At 35.1% G+C, this 21,743-nt stretch overlaps 1 protein-coding gene and 1 pseudogene across 7 annotated transcripts in view; both read right to left on the bottom strand.

The window, feature by feature from the left end:
* Positions 1-14,574, bottom strand: part of LOC104871477 — a 22,583-nt pseudogene extending 8,009 nt beyond the window's left edge.
* Positions 1-21,743, bottom strand: part of LOC104871410 (zinc finger protein 791) — a 62,937-nt gene that overhangs the window by 24,681 nt on the left and 16,513 nt on the right. For 2 of the 7 annotated variants that reach the window (XM_019209514.2, XM_033761604.1), the window contains exon 2: positions 14,639-15,060. The exons of 1 other annotated variant lie outside the window; for it this stretch is intronic. In XM_019209514.2, coding sequence (XP_019065059.1) covers positions 14,639-14,641 — 3 coding nt within the window. In that variant the 5' untranslated portion in view covers positions 14,642-15,060. 4 more of the 7 variants (XR_782866.2, XM_033761606.1, XM_033761610.1 and 1 more) reach the window with 4 other exon arrangements.

The raw sequence follows: 21,743 nt of genomic DNA, 5'->3' as shown, positions 1-21,743 counted from the left end.
CTTATGATTTCTCTAAATTACATGCTTGATTTAATTCATAGTCATTATTCTGGGAATATTACATATGCATTAGTGTTAAATTCTATCATTATGCTTATAAAAATATAATAAAAATAAGTATGGGATATAATAAAATAGAAACAAAAAAATCTATTCTTAAAAAGGTGAATTCTTTTAGTTGCTTTTGGATTTCAAATATATCTTTTTTCTGTGGGAAGTTTTGTTAGAAAATGTAAGTGGTACAATCAACAAGCATATGACATCAATTAATAAAACCAAGGAGTTTATAAATCATAAAATTTTGAGGAGTTTCACAACTATAATATGTAACTTTGTTTTATTTGTAATTACATTATTTTAAAAATATTATATGAAAAGAAAATGAGAGAATATATGTTTGAAGATCATATCAAACTAATAATGTATTTTGATTACCAGTCTGTTGCATAAAATTTATTTCATATCCTTTTTTTTGCTGTTATATATATATGTATATTTGAAATTTTTATTTAGTATCTTCATTTCTTGTTGTCATGTATGTTTGCAATCTTTCATAAAAAATTAAAAAATTAAAAAAAGAATTATGAATATAAAAAAAAAGAAATCAAGGTCAGGCTATTCATTTGCTTCCTAACCCTTATACCATTTTCCAGTGAGGGAATTAATGTTTTCTTTGACTGGGCTGGGCATTGTGCCAAAAACATTAACAAAGACACATGCTAGATTTGTAGACAGATGCTCACTTCTGATACATCTGGGATGGTAGGTATCATTTTTACTGGGAGATAATTGGCTAAAACTTCAAAGTTTTGTAGGACAACTACAGAGTACAACAAGTTTTATGGGTCTGATGTCCCTTAGTGGCTGGCAGATGGGACTCTTCATCAAAGGGACTGTGAGAAGGATTTTTCTCTAGCCACAATTAATATTCTGTTTTGCTTTGTTCTGGTACTGGGGATTGAACTCGGGATCTTGCACTTGTGAGGCAGGCGGTGGAAACACTGAGCTAAATCCCCAGCCGTCACAACTAATATTTTTTGATGATTAGTTGGCATTCTGGTTCTGTGAAGCAGCCTGGAGGGGAAAGGTCATCACTTTTCTGGCTGTGATGCTGGGCTCTGGAACTCTTGTCTGTTGAACGATTCATTATGGTGGTGGCCTGGCGTCTCCCATGACCTTGCCCTATTTTTTGAACTGTCAAAAGTTGATGTTCTTCAAAAGATGGAACCAATATTCCTATATCTCCTTTGGATCAGTCAGAGCAAGATTTTCTGTCCCTGCCAGGGACAGAAACTGCTTCCCTAAAGCAGTTAGGGAAGATGGACTACTGACCCTTTAAAATCCCTTAAGAATAAGGGACTGAAGTTGCAGGGGAGGAAATGAGGCAGAATGGAATGAATACAGGTGGGTAGAAAGAAGACAAGGAAAACAAGAATTTTAAAAATTGTTCTTTGAATAAAGAACTGCAGCTTTAGAACACAATCCTGGTTTATTTACTTTTTTCCCCCTTTCCCCAAAACAGCAAACCTGGGGAAATCCCTTTCAGCTGAAAAGGGTTCTGCCCATTCTCTTCTTGCAAATGACCCTCTTTCACCCACTGAGAGTAACACTCTTGGAATTTCTCGTATAAACAGCTCATCAAGTATGGGGCATCTGCTCCCACACTCTAAGACTAAGACTGAGACAGACTGAGACTATAGATTATCAAATTCCAGATTTCTACCTTCCAGAACATAAAAGATCCTCAGTTCTCACCTATATTGTGCTTTGTTCCTTTGAGTGCCCACACTCCACTCTTGAGTACATCCTGTATCTACTTCCAATAAGTATTTCTCAAGCATCTTTTAAAAACCCACTGCTGCACAAAAAGATGAAAAGATGAAATAAATACTCACACAATCATAGTGAAAAATCTTACCACCCCACTTTTAAAGAGGTAGATCAACCAAAGAAAAGAAAAAAATATATCAGAGCTGAACCACAACCTTTAACATAGGATTTAATAGAGGTGTACACAACATTCTATCCCGAGAACAGAATATACATTCTTTTCTGAAGCACATGGTATTTTTTCCAACAGAGATCTCTTAGTAGTCCACAAAGTCAGATCAAATAAATATATAAAAATCAACATAGGCCCATGCATACCATCAGATCACTGTGCAATGAAAATACAAATTAACCTCAGAAGAAATTTCAGGTCTGATCTGGCAATGATCTGGTTAATAAATATGTTGTCTAATTCCAAGCTACAGTCTCAACAGATACAAATAACTGCAGCCCTCAGCAAAATATGCTGCAGATGCAGTTTGTGCTGTCTCTGAGCAGACAGAAAACAGGACAAGATGTTACAGAAATAGAGATAAGACTGCAAAATACAGCACAACATATTCCCAGTGCCAAGTTACCTGATAACATCCATATATCTGCCTTCACAGCCAAATGGGCCCCAAACACAAATATTTGCTCTAATTCCTGTATGTGACAGATGTGCCAGACCCTCCTCCCAATCGCCTATAAAGCTCCCGGCTTTTTCTCTGTTTGTCGTTGATGGGCCTACACTCAGGTCAATAAAGTCTGTGCATCATTGTCTTCCTCTTGCTGGCTTGGGTGGTCTCATTCCTCTGCTGTTTGTCACCGAAATCACAGAAGATGCAGAAACACCTGGAAAATTAATAACACACTACTAAACAACCAAAGGATCACAGAAGAAAACAAAGAAGACATTTAAAATAGTTTGGAAGTTAATGACAATGTCTGCACAACTCACCAGATCCTCTCAGACACTATGAAAGCAGACCTAAAAGATTTTGCAATCAATGCTCACATTACGAAAACAGAGCAAGCTCAAATAAATAACATTATGAGATATTTTAAAATACTTGAGAAACAATAATTCAGTATCAAATGGACATTAATAAGAAAAATTATGAAGACTTGAGTGAAAAATCAATGAAACTGAGATAAAAAATAATACAAAGAATCAATGAATCAAAGAGCCAATTCTTTGAAAGAATAAACCAAATAGATAAGCCCTTAAGGAAATTTACCAAGAAGAATTAGAAATGAAACTGTAATTAGAAATAAAAAAGGTACAATTACAACAGACAGCATTAAAAGCCATAAGACAGTAACTACTATGAAAAATTATATCCCAACAAATTGAAAAAATGAATAGGTTTCTAGACTCATAAATTAAAAAGCTAACCCAAGAAGCTTCAGATGTCCTGAACAACCCAATAACAAGCAATGGAATAAAGATAGTAATAAAGAATTGACCAAATAAAAAAGCCCAAGACCTGATAGATTCACTGTTGAATTCCACAAAGACTTTAGGGATGATAAGGGATTTAGCTCAGTGGCACCATGCCTGCCTCACAAGTGCAAGGTCCTGAGTTCAAGCCCTGGAACTCAATCAATCAATCAATCAATCAATAACTAACAAGTTCCCCTCTCCCACATACATCTCCTTATAGACTCCTTATTTTATAAAAAAAGAAAAAGAAGAAAGACTTTAGGGATATGATAATCACCTATATTGAAGCTCTTCAAAGAAACTGAAAGAGGTATGGAATGATTTCAAATTCACTTGTAGAAGCCAGCATAACTCTTAATTCAAAACCAGTTAAATATCCACAAACTAGAGGGCAATATTTTCTTATTGAACAAAGATGCAGAATTCCTTAACAAGATATTTGTGAACAGAAGGCAGAAAATAATAAAAGATCATACAGGAAGACCAAATAAATTTCATCCCAGAGAAGTATGTTTAATAAAAACAAGTCAATTATGCAATACATCCCATAAACAGAAGCAAGGCCAAAGCAATATGATCATATAAATAGATTCAGAAAAATCTTTGAACCCCCCCCTTTATGATAAGAACTCTGAAAAAAAAAATAGGTATAGGAAAACTATACCTGAATTTGATAAAAGTTATTTATGACAAACTAATGGACAATATCTCACTGAATGGGGGAAGACTGAATACATTCACACTGAAATCAACAAAACCAAGATTCCCTCTACCACCACTTTTATTCAACATAATAATTAAAATATTAGCCAGAGGAATCAGGCAAGAGATAGAAATGAAAGGGCTACATATAGGTAATGATGAACTCAAATTATGATTACTTGTAGATGACACGATACTCTACATCAAAGACCATGAATTTCACTGAAAAACTCTTAAAAATAAAATTAATTAATCCTCCTGAGTAGGCAGAATTTCTAAAGATTTACAGAAACTATTCTAAATATTTCACTTAATGACCTTCAGATTAAATCATGTCATTATGAAAGGCAGAATATTCTTTTAGAGACTAAATAATATTCTGTTGTATGATAAATGACACTATGTGTTCAAACACTATTATGGAGTAAGAGATCCTCTAAATGCCATGTTCTGTAGGCATTGTTACAAGGTGACTGGTTCTTTTAAGGTATGCAGTGAAAATCCCCTGCAGTAAACTATGCTTATCTCCACTTCTTTCAGATTTTATGACAGGCCATTTTGGGTATTTTTCTCTTTCTTTCTAAGTAAAAAAGAAAACATGCTTAATTACAATGTTATCTCTCATGACTGTTTCTTCATCTTAAAAATAGAACAAAATCCCAATATTCTTTAGAAATAAATAATTCATGTATGATTGTCATTAGTCACGAGGGAAATGTTTTATTATACCACAATAAAATGCCATTAAGAGGATTATAGCCAGAATGACATAAAACAGCAGCTGCAGCTGAGGATGTGAAGAAAACTCAGTTACTGAAAATACAAGATGGGCCGTAATGTTGGACCACACCCTGACAGTTTCTACAATTATGAAACATAAAGATATTATCTCAGTCCATTGCGGTTTCTAAACAAAATATTTCATGCTTAGAAAATAATGAAAACATTTACTTTGGCTCACAGTTCTAGGCTAAAATGGTAATGGCCTTCTTGCTGACAGAGACCTGAGGCTATCACACAGGGTATCACATGGACAGAGTCTAAAAGTACAGGTATGTCTTCTTTCTCTTTCAATTATAGTACTCAATAATAGTTAACTCCAAAAAACTTATCTATATTTAATTGCCTTCTAAGTAACTCAACTGTCCATATTTACTCCATAGTTAATCTTTCACTAGGTGTTCACCTATTCATGTAGACCACTGAATTTATCATGAATTCTGAATGGAGCAATACATATATAATCATAATTATATCCATATTACTCCTTAATAACTATCTTAGTTATATATATGTAATTATGAAGATGTAAGTCCACACAAAAATTTGTACATGTATGATTATACTGCAGATAGTTACATGAGGTACAGATTGATAAGCAGTTAGGAAAGGATTAGGTACAGAGGCTTCTGAGATGAGGCGAAATAGGTCCATAGTTCAGGACTGAAATGGTAGAAACCAGAAACCAGTCTACAAGATGCAGACATGATGGCTAGGTCTACAAGCCCCACCAAAGATAAATAACAGTTCAAAATTGTACTGTAACTACTACCAACTGCTCAGGTAAGACCAAATAACATAACAAACAAGAAAATGGATGACCAGAATACCCTGACTTTTACCCCTATTCCTTCCAGGAATGCCTTTGTTCTGTTTTGTAGTAACAGTTTCAGATAGACTGAAGTGAATGATTCCTGCAGATGAATCCTTGCTACATGCCTTGTTTTAGTATTAGATGAATATTATCTAAGCAACTGTACTTGCGATCCAATAGGTTGATTTTAGCTTCACCAAGATAATCTATAAAATAATTTTACTGTATTAAAAAAGCACTAGACAATACAATTTCATTTTATTAAAAAAAAAGAGCCTCAGTTGCAATCCACTTTCATGCTCTCTTCTGTTCTCAGGATCTTTTCTCTATCATAAGCTTCTTTCTAACTGCTTTATGTATCTTTCCACTGTCTGCTGACATGAAATATGAACTTGGCACATTTGATTGGAGTGCAATTTACAATTACACTTCAACTTAGTGTTCATAAAAGCTAAAATGACAACAAAAAGATAGAAACAACTGAAATGTCCACAAATTGATGAATAACCAAAAATTTAAGCTTCCCATAATATTATTCATTCATAAAAATATATATATTTCTGATAAAAGCTACAATATAAATCTTGGAAATGTCATGCAACAAAAAGATAGAGAGTATAATTCTACAAAATGCCTTAAAATGAATAGAAAATTAGCCATTGAAAATAGAAATAATGAGGCAGAGTTTCTTTAGGAGTAAAATAAAATACTCTAAATAGAGTAGGCTGTTGACTATGTATATTTGTAAGTAAATGAATCAAATACTAAATAAGGTATATCTTAGTAAAGCTGGCTTAAGAGACAAATTTCCAACCAATCAAATATACAAAAAGTTTGGAGAGCTACTTGCAGTGCAGTTAATAACAATGAATAAAAGGAGAAAGGTAGGAAAGAGGAAGAGATTTGAGTGAGTGGCAAATGAAAGGGAATGGGAGCAATAAATGGAAGCATAGAGGAATAAAAGTAGGAAAAAAATGAAAAGGGAAGCGGAAGAAAAATGCAGCAAAGAAAGAATGATAAAAGGAAATAAAAAGAAAAAAATAGGATATGGCAGGAGAGTGGCAAGAAGACAAGTGGATGGAAGAAAAGAAAGAAACATGGAGTGCAATGTGCTCCTATTTACTACATCCCAAGCCTCAAAACTTCTAGGTGAGAATGTGATGGCCTTCTTCCCATTGTTGTGCTGATCCTTGTTCCTAAGGAAAAAAATGACAGGACCGCTGATCTATGTCAAACTCTGCAGAGTCTCCTTGTGATACTTTAGAATTTAGTCTGGAAATAACTGACAAAGGAAACATCAGAGAGCTTGCCAAACACAAGTAAGTTATATCCACAGAGAAGGCAATGTGTGCTCTCTCAGCACAGGAGACCCTGAAGATGGCAGAGAGAATGAAGACAGAAAAGAGGACAATGAGGACTAAGCACCCGAGTACGATTTCTTCACTTTACAGGGCCCCCTCCTGAGGGAAAATGTGGCAGGGAAAATCTTGGATAGCATTAGACACACACAAGGCGACACAGAAAGCTGTTATTGTTACAATACTTGCTATAGCTGAACAAATCCCAGGATAAAGCCACACAGTCGACACTGTCACAGAGGCTGATATGTATGTTGTAACACAGAGTCAGGTAAATAGACAAATAGCGGGCATAGCCCATAAAAATGAGCAAGAATTCACTGTAGCAAAGGGGAAAGAACAAAAACATCTGGTGAGCCCAGCACACCCAAGTGATACATAAGTGGAGGCACAACAGGCTGACCACCATTAATGATGACACCGAACATAATGCTAGAGATGGGAAAAGCAGACAAGAAGAGGTACATGGATGTGTGCAGTCTGCATTCACTTCAGACAGTACCCTGATGAGCAGATTCCTCTGCAACGTGAACAGGTTTATCAGCAAGTACAGCAGGAAGGGAGAAGGCTGGAGCAGCCACAGGAAAGCCAATAAGCCAAAAAGGATAACCTGAGACAAGGTTTAATATTTCTCAACAAACATGAATGTTGCATCTGCTGAGATCCAAAACAGAATTAGGACACAATGGTGAAATTTAAATTTTGACACAGACCAAACAGCAACTTAAAAATTCTATGCTACTGAACAACCTGCTAAGCATTACAGTCTTTTTTCTCATCTATTCTATTGAAATAGCCTTAACTTTCACTGTAGTGGAAGCTAAAAATGAGACCAATATATTAAGTTGTTCAGGCAGAGTTGAACAACAAATTGGTTTTTGTTAACACTGACTAAAGGAAAGGGCATGAATTTAGAAAAATGCAAACAGGCATGGGTGTGTGTTGTTTATGATAGTGAGCGTGTTCTTGGAAACACAGATTTGAATATTAATAAAATGTATGCTCTGAGAGTGTTTATCTTTCCACTGATTACTTCATGTTTTGACTTATTTTTAATGTGTATATCAGCATTCAATTCACATATCTTATTTGCTATTGAATAAAAAAATGAAGAGAGATTGAAACAATGCTACACACCACAAACTCAGCTTCTCAGGAGACTAAAGCAAGGGGATCACAATTTAAAGGTCAGGGGCCAGGGAGTTAGCTCAGTGGTTCCTCCGCCTGCCTTACTAACACAAGGTCCTGAGTTTGATCACCAGTACAAAAAAAAAAAAAAAAAAAAAAAAAAAGCCTATACAATTTAAAGGTCAGAATTGGGCAATGTAGCAGGAAATTGTACTGATATGAAACTAGCATATAATCACAAGTATTTTATAAAATTTCCCTGTAACTTCACAGAGAAAACAGCATATCTTCACTTGGATAGAAACAGACCTATCTCAATCAATATACCTTTGTGGATGATTTTAGTGACAAAATTACTATCTATCAGAGATGCAACTAAAAACTGTTAATTCTAAGCACTTAAAAATATTCAGACAACAGTTATTAGATATGGTGGCACTGTGTATAAAACAAGAATTATTTTTTTTAAATTACATTTACAAAAAGTCTACTAGGACATAAAGTTTCCTTCAATTACAAAGTATAAGTATTATGTAGATTATAGCACACAAATACTACAAATAGGGAAGGAATAGCTTTACAATTCCAATTTGTTTTCTTTTCTCACTGGAGGGATGGAATACTGGACCTCAGTCACACTGAGCATGCAGTTTACCACTGAACTACATTATTAGTTCACTCATGTGGTTTTGACATAAAATGTATGTTTTAAAATTTTTACACATGGTCTCACTATGTAGTTCAGGATGGTCTTAAACTCACTAGGTAGCCCAGGCTGGCCACAAAATTACACTGATCCTCCTGCATCTGAGTCCCAGGTGCTAGGATTTTAGGCATGAGTTTAAATGCCCAGATGAAAAACATATTATTAAATAAATTTTCAATAGAAAGTCATGAAATAATTCAGAAATATTTAGAATTAAGTAATGGTTGGGAAAAAACACTTTCAGTTACATATATAGCTTTTAAGAAATACACAGCAAAAAATCTCATCAAAAACAACAAACAACTAGTGGAAACGGAATGAATACATTTAAAAAAGATAATCAAGATGGAGTAATAAGAAAGAGGCAACAGGAAAACACATAACAAAAATGAGAAAAAGAACAAGGATAATGGACATACTACTAGTTTCTGAGAAAAGATCTCACTATTTGACCCATGCTGGCCATCAACTTCCTGTTCCTTTTGTATTAGCCCCCTGAATGCTGGCATTATATATGCACACAACTGGCACCTCTGTAAAACAGGATGTTTTAAAATAAAAAAATAACAATTATCACTTAGTTTTAGATGGGAAAATTCTCACAAATACATAAAAGTACAAATATACCAATGGAAGAGGCATATGGTGCAGAATGAAATAAGTGGGCAAGCATCCAAAGTGATAATAAACTTATCTCCAGTGGGTTTTCAAGTAATTCACTGAAATTTTTCAGACATTGATCAAGACGCTATTTGTATATGTACAAATTTCCCAGGATGAATATATTTATTACATATAGCAAATATATATAAATATGAACATTATAATAAAAATGAAAGTCAGCTGAGCCTGAAGTGTTTGTAATAAAAAATGGGTAAGAAATCTCTGCAGCTTATGTCACCAGGCTAATTTACTTTTTACCTAAATAAATCCAGACATGTTTGTAACAAAAGGCAAAATATAGGCCCATTATACATATGAATGCAGATTTTAAAATACAGAATAAAACACTATCTAGTAAAATATAAGGGTGTACTAGAGAATAGTTCCTTTACCTAAATCCAGACAGCATATTTATAAAAGACAAATACAGGCAAATTATACATATGCATGCAGATTTTCAAATCCAGGATAAAATATTACCTAGCAAAATGCAAGGGTATATTAGAAAACAGTTCCTCATTTTTGTATGTAGCTGAATGGTAGCATGTTTCTGTAGCCTGCATGATGCCTTACGTTCAACTTCAGTATCACATATATGAAAAAGTAACGATATGATAATGAAGTTGTGTTCATTCTTATCAAAGATTGTTCCGTATCATTGAACTCTGGTGAAACTCATCACAAAACAACAAAGAACTAATCTGATTATTTGGATCTTGACAAAAATATTTTCTAAAACTTAATTTTTGTTATTTCTTAAAGGTGATTAATGAATAAAAACACCATAATCTGATTAAAAACATGACAACACACATATACCATAAAACTAGCAAATGCTACGATGAATGGAGATACAGTACATGAATTATTTCAAAAGCAGAAATAAGTCAAGGATATTCACTGTCTCCACTATTTTGTCACAATAAACAAAAATCTACGTATTATCTTGGGACAGGCAGGCAAGACAAAAAGTGACAAAAAGATTGAAATAAAAGAGATAAAATCTCTATGTATGAATGAAGAAAGAATCAAGATATAAAATGTGAGAATAACAGAAAGACTGTTGTCAAAGCCAAGATCAATTGGAAAGAAGTCAGTTTCTCACAATTTTAATAGTCATTGAAACTCTGACACCACATGATACACAACCAGAACACAAATTATAAGTAAATACAGCACTCAAACATTTTGATCTGAAGGTTAGTACACAAAAAAAAACTACAGAAAAATCTAAAAAGCTGTTAAGAACAATGTTTAGCTGGTTATCAGTGAAAATAGAAAAAAAATGTTATAAATAGAATCTAGAAGTGCAAAATGTCCCTATGCCATGTGGATACAATGAACACTGTAGGAAAAAACCTACATTATCAAATATACATTTAATTAGAAAATCGAACCTATTTAAAATCTAAAATACTCTGAAATAGGCCTTGAAAAGAGTCAACTAAATGCTCCCACCTGCTTCCTCAGTCTCTGAAAATACGTTGTTTTGTTAATAAATATGCTTCCTCACATTATGGAAACTTAGATGTGATCTAACTAACACTCAACCAAATTCTAAAATCCTTTAAAAATTATTGTATACTATATCAAAAAATTTTTTAAGTCTATAACATCTCTAAAGAAAAAATCATATATACAATAAAATCTGAGAATCAGGAGAATAACGTAAAACTCAGATTTGATGATGTAATATGCTACACATTTTTAAATTATAAGTTTAATACTACTATATATGTAATACCAATAAAACAACTCTAAATTTAACAAACATCAACTAGATTTCCTTCTGAAAAACAAAGGACACTGTTACATTTTTCAAATCTCAAATAAAAAAATTAAAGGAGATTTCTTTCTCATTATTAGGAACGTGCTGTAGTTAGTCACTTAAACCTGAAACTCAGAGAACACATAGTCAAACTAAATTTATAAGTATCAAGAAATGCATTTGTGGGGGCCAGGAATTTAGCTCAGTGGTGCCGCCACCTGCCTTGCAAGCACAAGGTTCCGAGTTCGATCCCTGGTACCAGGAAAAAAACCAAACAAATAAAAAACAAACATTTGCTTGAAACAAACTCAGATTTGATAAGGTTGGGCTGTCTAGTTGAATTTGATGCCAGTATGAACTACATAGTTGGATCCTGTCTCAAAAAACAAGTCAAAAAAAGAGAAAAGAAAATCCAGGAACGAGGAAATCTTCATAAATAATATTGTAAAGCAACAAATGGTACCAAATTAGAAGGCACAAAAACCTTAGGGTTTAAGTTTAAGAAAGAAAATATTTCATGAAATTAATATGAGATGGAAAAATTACGAGAAGGAATACTAAATTCTCTACAGGTGACAGAGATACCCAAAACAAAAAGATTTTATCAAAAAAAAAAACTTCATCAAAAATGTGAAAATATAAGTAGCTATTTTATACAAGGGCTTACACAGGAAAAGAAAAAGCATTAAATCCTGATAAAAAGGAAAAGACTTCATAAAACTTCCCTATAAATCCTTGAAACTCATCAAATTAGAAAAAGCTTAAAGTTGGTTGACTACAAGAAATAGAAAGTATAGCCCACTGGTGGGCGTAGTATGGGTGGTGTACATTAAAATTTAAATGAATGCATACTCTGTGCACCAGCAAACAGGGACCTGTGCCCTGGGCATCCATGACATTTTCTCAAATCTGCTTCTAGGGCAGCAAAAGAATGTGCCTGGGCATTACACCAGTGACAGAACTACTCAAGCCTGCCTTCTATAACTGGAAAGCCAAACAAGATGCTATGGAGAAAAATGGTGGAGACCCTGTCAGGAGCTACATGTCCAGTGTGCAAATAAATCTGGAGAATAATATTGAGTGAATTAAATAAAATACAGGATGAAATCTCTAACATACTCCCTTTTGGGCAAATAAAACCTAAATATACATGAGGCTGATATACATGATAGCTCAGTGGTAGAGCACATGTACAGTACTCATCAGTATCTAGGGTCTACAGCCAGCATAAATAATGCATATGGAGCTATAGTGTATAATCCAGTAGTGTTAAGCAAGTGTGTTCCACAAGTAGTGTTCCACAAGTGTGGAAAGAAGACAGAACTACAACAGGGCTATCAAGCAGAGAACTAGTGATATTTGGGTCCAATGTTTCATTCTTTTGAGGGCTGTCCTGTGGGTTAACACAACACTGATCAACATCTTCTTGACCTCTACCCAACCTATAAATCCTGCTCATGGTCTACACCATGATTTTAACAAAACAGTTGACATATCTTCACATGTTTTCTGATGTGCACAATCACCAATGCCTGAAAACCACTGACTTAGCAGGTGCTAAAGACACATAAGTTCCCGAATGACAAGATACCCAGAATGGGCAAACGAAGACTACAAGAGCTTCCAAAATTCTCTGCATACCAAACCCAAGCAGAATGAATGACACTACCCAAAGCACTCTTTCTCTGATGTATATTCTCTCCTTGTTCCTATCACTTAAAATACTTTTCAGATGTCACTAGTGTAAAAAGCAAAACTAGGCTCCACTACTTGATGGTCGATGATGATATCCCCTGGGAGATGTAGAGGATAGGCTAAGGGGTGCCTTGAATTGAAGCTCTATGCTTTACCTCAACTGTGCCTTTCTCCATAGGCCATTTCCACAGACTTCTCCAGGATGACAACATGGAAGTTGTTTTCAGAGTTTGGGGAACCCAGGAGACACTTAGGGGGATTTTAGGGACTGCACTCTCTTGTCACTTATGGAACACATCACAAAGGCTCAGGGTTATCTCTTTCCCCAAAAGATATAAATCACTACAAAGTGAAAAGAATCTTTGATCAGACTTGCCTTCAGCCCATTAAGTTCACTGTAGTGGGGTTATAGCAGTGAGAGACCCAACATAAAAAGGCAGAAGTTGAGCCAAATTAGAACTAGAAATGGAAATATTTTCTCTTTAGCATTGCACAAGTTTGATGTTTTATGTTCTAACTGTTCAACCCTGTGTCTTCACTGTAAGTTTTAGCCTATTCCCTTGTCATACTGAAATAAAACCAGATAATATGACCAGAGTGTGCGGCCTCTTTATAATACCACATGCACACACACATGGAAACAAAACAAAACAAACACACAAACCAAGAAAATCCGTGTTCTCTTTTTTAAACAGTACACATATTATTCTCCTGGTTGGTTTTCTATGGAGAATCTGATTATTACAGCATTCAAAACAGGAAACAATCCAATGAATGTCATGTTCTAAAACTACTTTTGAAGAGTTGAAGGAATGAGTCTACAGATACTGAATTTCAAAAGGAAAATATCATGATCCACCTAAACGAAGTTGAAAGTAAAACATACTGAAATGCATAGAACATACCTGATCAATCAAACGTCACTGTCAAGTCTTGCATCCTTTAAACCTGCTCAAAATACTTGCCTTGATCTGTGTTGTGGAAATACAGTCACCCGGTCATCCACTTAGGATGTTTCCAAGGACTCAGGGAGCTATTCTTATTTCCAATAAAAACTCTCCTAGCATCCTCCTTTTGGTTCAAGACCTCATTCCACAATATTGTGAGACCACAATTTCTTTTCTTTACCATTGTGAGTAAAGGTATGACATAAGCAATTGAGGTGATAATTTGGGGGGTTGCTGGGTATGGAACACAGGAGTTCACTGCATGCTTGACAACACTATACCCGTGTCACATCGCCTGTAATGTTAAACTTTTTTGGATTCTCATGGCCCTTATCAACACCTATTATAAGTCTGGCAATGTGAGGAAATATTGGAAAATTAGAATTCACAGTGAATACAAAAAGGCAGAGGTCTGACATGAATTGTGAATGAAAGGCCCTGCATTCCACACATTTATAAATGTCCGATTCACCAGGTCTGCTATTAAATGGAGCGCGACCAGGGCACACCATAGCTGCACCCAACTCTGACCCACACCTAAATCTCCCCACTTCTCCCCAAATTTGGCTGTGCCTGGAGCCACCCAAGATGACATTGTAGTCTGGTAGTGTCACAGTGCGGTGAGGATGCAGGAAACCTTGAACTAACCCTGACCTACCACAGGGATAAAGGGACAAAAAGCACCAAACACCAGGAGGACCTCAGTGTCTGGAATTAAGCAGGTAGGCTCTAGTTCCCCAGAGCTGCCTCTGGGCATTTCGTTTCAGACCGCACCCCCCACCCCCGACTCCATCCTTTCCCCAGCTTCAGCCCCACATCACCATTGCGTGACTCAGAGTCTCCCAGAGTCCTTCCCAAGCAGCCTGCAGCCAGTAGAAGTCACAAAAGGCCGTTTCCAGGGTTGGCTACCAGCAGAGCGCAGCTAACAAGAATTTCGGCGCCATGACACCGGAAGGAACCTCCTACCTTGACCCACCTGATTGGACAAATCATATAGCCCGCCTCTTTATTGCAGATTGACGTCTGTTTCCTCGTCCTCCCTCCTAGCCAACAGCGAAAAGGAAAACAAACCTTACCTACAAGAGTGGATCCCAAATGAAAGATTGTAACCGAGAGACCTCTGGACTAGGCGCTCCTCCTTGATGCTGACCTCGCCTCCCCCGAGGGCTCCTTGCATCTAAGGGTTTTACTACTGGCTTTTCAGATCTGCCCCAGTTTTCTTAAAGAACTCAGTGGTTTCTTCCTGTAAATATATTCAGAAAGTTCCAGGGTCAATGTCCTATGGAACAATCAATCTCCTAATGTTAGAAAACATCCTGAGTCCAGTTCATGTCGGAAAATAATGGAATAGAGGGAAGGCTGGCTGTTTTAGAGGTCAGTATTTGGGAGTGAGGCAGCAAGCTTCACTGTCAAGATTTTCACACACTCTCCATCTATTGATTTTTAGCCAAGAAAATGTATATGCTCCCCAAAAGAAACACAATTATTGTGTAAATAAAAAAAAAATTAGAGGGCCGTGGATTTAGCTCAGTGATTCTGTCGCCTGCCTTACAGCAATCCCCCCCCCAAAAAAAAAAAAAAAAAAAAAAAAAAAAAAAAAAATTAAGTTATAGCAATATTCTGCAAAAGAGAAAAGATAAAGAAAGCCAAACATTCTAACTCCTTTAGACAACCTTCATACTTCACCCAGGGCCATAAAAAACCTGAATTCTCCTAAGTGAAATAAATAAGTCACACATGTGTAAATACCGAATAGTTTCTCTGGTGTGAATAAACTGTAATAGTACATAAGATCCTAATGAGATAACTGACATTGTGAAATGGGAAGAAAAGGGCTAAAGGTGTAGGGAAAGTGGGAAGGGTAGGGGAAAGGTAAGGGAAAAAATGTGAGAAAATGAAAAGATGGAAATAAAGTGTTTGTAAATGGGGAAGGGAGGAGTGGGTGAAGAGAGGGCAGGGACAAGGGCAAAAAATGAGAACCAAGACCTGTCCTGTAAAGGTACAAGATCCCAATAATGAATATAACTGTACTGTATATCTAAAATGTACCAATAAATTCAATAAAAAACCTGAATTCTGAAGATAAATATATTGGCAGGCACAAGGGCCAGAATAAATGCTGAAATGGCATCCCACACTTGATCCACTTGGTCACAATCCAGTGAAAAGTCAGAGAAACATAAGGATTTCAGACTGTAAGCTCTGAATGCCTAGTAATTTCCTCTTCACAGGCTGAAATTCTCCACCATTCAATAAAAATATTCATATAAGGAAAATATTATATGTAGTCATGTGACACTTTTATTTACAATTGGTTGGCTCCAGACATGTATAGAATATTTGTAAAAGATACTTCTAAGTGTGTCTAGTTGAGTCATGAGAGTGTGACTTGACCAACCAAATCTGCCTTCTGGCCCTTTCCTTTGAGGTTCCTTCCTTACTCTGTCTGGTTCCTGGGTCTCATAAGTTAGTTTCCCTTTTTCTTTACTTCTATTTACCACAATGTTTCTGTACTGAAAGAAATCAAACCCAGAAATAATATCTGAAACAATCATACTAAGTAAATTTTTGCTTCTTAAATTCCCTATCGCAAGTATTTTCCCTTGTAACAACAACAACAAAAAAAACAACAGAATTTATGTTCGGTGTCAGTTCTAAATAAAGTTCCAAATGTTATCAAGTCTTTATTCACAAAACTACTCACAAGAGTGACTGTCTTCACAGATTTCCTTCATGTGTGCATATGTCAGTCTGACTCCAACATCTCTTTGCATATCAAAATTATGTTTTCCCTCCATAATCCATTCTCTTCTATACAGGCAACACTAACAATTCAAACAGACATCCAGCCATGAACTCGTGCTTCAAATCTCCTGCTACAGACCCCTAGACTCATGTTGCACAGTATTTTTCAAGCTGTTGGAGGCCTCCTTTATTACCTACCAATTTCACTTGAAGGTGTTGACTCAGAAGAACTCATGAAAAATATGCACAATAATGTGAAGATGTATGTGAAAAACTTTCTAATAACCCGGAATGTGCTAACACACATCATGATACTTGCATCTGCATATATCCAGATATTCACATGCTTTCTCTTCTATCTGGAAATTAATTCTCCATGTCACTGCTTTACCTGAATCTTAAATACTTAATGCTTCAAGTCTCATTTAAACATTACTACTTCTAGACACCTCCTCTCACTCTTTTGCATGGGTTTTGAACATTACTGAACACCCATGGACACCTGGTTTATCTTATCACACTATTCCAAGCTTTTATGTTCAATGTAAGAGGATTTTCAGAGCCGTGACAAGCTAAAGGCAGAGAGGAACTTTGTTCTTAGTCATTGCTGTCTCTCAGCAGGTACAATATTTCCAAATCAAATGAGTATGAAACTCACAGTAGTGACAATATGAGACAATAAAAAAGGATAAGATGCTATGAAAACATGAAAGAAAGGAGTGTGAAACTAATCACTTCAGTGAAAGGGTGGCATTTTATTTGGAAGTGCTTGAATTACACAAAGGAATTTCCAGGGTAATGTTAAAAACAACACTGATAGCAGAGAAAGCAGTTTCAAGCAAAGGCATATGGGTAAGCTTGAGCATGGAGACAGGGCATCATTAAATGTTGTAGAGCAGTCCTGTTGACCTTAGTATTTGGTCCATGTATTCTTGACTGTTTCTTTGGTTTTTGTCTCCTCTAGAATCAAAGCTACATGACTATCAAGATGACGGAACCTGGTGCCTATTGAAGGCCTTTATATAGACCCTCTCTCTGAAGAGTAACTCTAACTGCTGATCACAACTACAACCCTCTTCAGCTGGAAGTAGCCAGAATGGTCTTCACCCTTTACCCCCTCACAACAGTTAGAGGTACTTCTTCACAGTGGGGAATATTGTAGATAGGTAACTTAATTAGTTATCTTATAGGCAGTTAGACAGGGCCAGCCCAGAAGGAGCCAACATGGAGGACAATCAAGACTCATTCACTGAAGGCCAGAATTGTAAAAGGAGAGAAACTACTATACCCTTGTGATTCTTTATAATATTTTTCAAGAGATTCACAGAGTTTCTTGAGTGAACTGTTGGTTTGCTCTTGATATTGAATTTCCAATTCAAATTTATTTAGTAGTTCATTTACTATAATTACCTCATCTCTTATTTTATTTAATATAGCCTTCAAGGAAGGTTCCTGGCCAAGCTTTCTTAATGACAGAGGTTTTTTTTTAATATTGCCAATCTTTTTTTAAATTAAAGATTGCAAACATACATGACAACAAGAAATGAAGATACTAAATAAAAATCAAATATACTTAATATAGCCTTCAAGGAAGGTTCCTGGCCAAGCTTTCTTAATGACAGAGGTTTTTTTTTAATATTGCCAATCTTTTTTTAAATTAAAGATTGCAAACATACATGACAACAAGAAATGAAGATACTAAATAAAAATTTCAAATATACATATATATGACAGCAAAAAAGGATATGAAATAAACAAAAATTTATGCAACACTGACTGATAATCCAAATACATTATTAGTTTGATATGATCTTCAAACATTATATGTTCTTTCTCATTTTCTTTTCATATAATATTTTTGAAATAATATATTTACAAATAAAACAGTTACATATTATAGTTGAGAAACTCTCCTCAAAATTTTATGATTTATAAACTCCTTGGTTTTATTAATTTGATAAATATCATATACTTGTTGATTATATCACTTAAATTTTTTAACAAAACTTCCCACAGAAAAGAAATATACATATATTTGAAACCCCAAAACAACTGAGTTCACATTTTTAAGATCAGATTTTTCTGTTTCCATTTAATTATATCCCATACTTATTTTTATTGTATTTTTATAAGCATAATGATAGAATTTAACACCAATACATATGTAATATTCTTCCCAAACAAATGACTATGAATTAAATCAAGCATGTAATTCAGAGAAATCATAAGGTTGCCAGAGAACTATCAATATGCCAAATGTGCAAAATCCTACCACATTCATGACCATGTTTCTCATTTAATAGTACACACATATGTGTAAAAACATACCCCCCACACATATACACAATGCATATTTTCTACAATACAATATATACTTTGGCATAACAAAACAGTGCAGTGATGTGTGAAATGATTGTGATTTGTGTGATTTGAGAAAAACAAATATCATCTTTGAGGCAGTTGAAGAATTTATAATATGTACCAGATACCGAATGATATTAATGATTTATTATCCATTTATTTAAGTATAGTTATGATAAAATTTACTTAAATATTAATATTCGTTCTCAGTAGAAAATAGGTACAAAGATATATTGATAACCTAACAAAATTTGTCTTAACAAATTCCAACCAAACAAGCTGTTGTGACAGAAAAGGAAGTTTGCAGAAGGTAGAGATGAGAGGAGAATGACAGATGGACCTTAATACTTTTCAAACTACTCATATATGCAGTTTTCATAAATTCTCAAATAAAAAAGCAAAGAAAATGAGGACCAAAATAACTCTTCAAATTGGTAGACCAACATGTAAAGACAAAGACTAACGTGTTGATAAATTTTAAAAATATGAAATGTAAAGCCTGAGATTTAGCTCAGTAGTGCTGCACCTGCCTAGTCAGAACAACGTGCTGAATTTAACCCCCAGCACCAGGGCAAGAAAAAAAAAAAAAAAGGAGAAAAGGAGCATATATACTTTCTAACATACTCAATTGATTGAAAATAAATTATTTGTTATCTCTTCCTCTTGAATTGTTCCCTTCACAAGGATGTAGTGGCCTTCTTTGTCTCTTTCTATCAGTTTAGGTTTGAAATTTACTTTGTGAATAAGATTGCTACCCCTGCTTTTTTCTGGGCTCCTATTGCATGAAGAAGTTTTCAATCCTTTCACTTTCAGTCTATGGGCTTCTTTTTGCACTAGGTGTGTCTGTATACACCATATTACTGGATTTTGCTTCTTAATCCATTCTGCCAGTCTATTTCTCTTGATTGGTGAATTGAGGCCATTGATATTGATGGTTATAACTGATATGTACTAATTTATTATCGTCATGTTTTTTTTCACCTTCTTTTAGTTTCTTACCTTGCCTATTTGATTTGCTCTGTTGGGCCTCATTGTGTTGTTACCTGCATTGTCTTTTTCTAGAATATTGTTTGGAATTCCTTGTAGTGTTGGTTTGGTATTATTGAAGTTTCTCAGGTGTTCTTTTTCATGGAAGTATCTTGTTTGCACATTCATTTTGAAAGAAAGTTTTGCAGGATCCATCAGTCTAGGTTGGAGGTTATTTTCTTTTAGTACTTGAAATGTCTCATTCCAGTCTCTCCTTAACCTAAGGGTTTGTGTTGAAAAGTCTGCTGTGATTCTCATGGGCTTTCCTTTGCATGTGATTTGTTTCTTATCTTTTACTGCTCATAGTATTTTGTTCTTCTGTTGGGCCAATCTTTTAATTAACAAGACAGCATAAGTGTTCCAGCTCTGTGGTCATCTTTCACCCCTCAAATGATACATCTGGCTGCCTCTGAGGCCAAGGACCCAAACAGCAGATTCCCACTTGAGCAAGTTGGGCACCAAAGAGCCCACTCACTGCTGAGTTGCTAGCTACAAAACTCCAGTCTGTCAGGGATTGCAGGATGCAGCTCTGAAAGTGAACTTCAAACTACCCCTACAGGAATAATTCTGATCTTCAGCATACATATGTTTTTTCTCATTGAGTTTATTGGTACTTTTTAGGTATACAGTACAGTTCCATTCATCATCTGGATCTTGTATCTTTACATGACAGATCTTGGTTCTCATTTTTTCCCCATACCCCTGCTTTCCCTTCACCGCTCCCCCACTCTTCCCTATTTACAAAAACTTTGTTTCCACTTTTTCATATTTTTTCTTTTCATTTATTTCATTTCCCCTATCTTTCCCACTTTCCTAATATCTTTAGCCCTTTTCTTCCTATTTCACATTGTCATTTATACTATTTGGATCTTATTTACAGTTTTAGTTTTTCACACCAGAAAAACTATTTAGTATTTACAGGTGTGTCTTATTTATTTCACTTAAGAGTATGGTCTCCATTTTCCTATGCATGACTCTAGTTACTCATATTTATGGCTGAGTAATATTCCATTTTATAGTAAAACCACATCTTCTTTATCCTGTCTCCACCTGATGGGCAATTGGGTTATTTCCAAGTTTTAGCTATTACAAACTGTGCTGCTATAAACATGGATTGGCATATATCACTGTGGTATTATTCTTTTAATTCTTTTGAATTATTTTTTTTAAATTGAGTTTATTGGTACAATCTAGGTATACAATACAGTTACATTCATCATTGGGATTCTGTACCTTTACATAATAGGTCTTGATTCTCATTTTTTCCCTTGTCCCTGCTCTCCCTTCACCCGCTCCTCCCCTCCCCATTTACAAACACTTTATTTCCATTTTTTCAGTTTCTCTTATTTTTTTCCTCTCCCTTATTACCTTTCCCCCACCCTTCCCACTTTCCCTACACCTTTAGACCTTTACTTCCTATTTCACATTATTAATTATCTCATTAGGATACTGTGTACTATTATAGTTTTTTGCACCAAAGAAACTATTTGGTATTTCAGTTAAAGAAATCTCTGCATGAACATTAAAAATAGGTAACCCTAAAATAAAACTAAAAAGGGAAGTAAAAGAGGAAAGGCAATGATGTAACATTAAAATAAACCTTAATTCTGGAGATGAAAATGGTCCCAGACCATATTTAAATTGTTTCTTGCACTTATAGTCTTATCTTATTGTTTTTTTCATTATTTAGAGAATACTTTATTAGTTTCTGTAATCAAACCCATGTAGATATGACCTTACATATTTAGTACGATGTGTTACCCCTGTACACATGGAAAAAAAATAAATTAACAT

The sequence above is a fragment of the Fukomys damarensis genome, unplaced genomic scaffold (genome assembly GCF_012274545.1).
Source record: "Fukomys damarensis isolate Sample0158 unplaced genomic scaffold, DMR_v1.0_HiC HiC_scaffold_1, whole genome shotgun sequence".
Classification (NCBI taxonomy): domain Eukaryota; kingdom Metazoa; phylum Chordata; class Mammalia; order Rodentia; family Bathyergidae; genus Fukomys; species Fukomys damarensis.
Note: the sequence above shows the minus strand (reverse complement) of the source record. Positions and strands in the feature narration are given on the sequence as shown.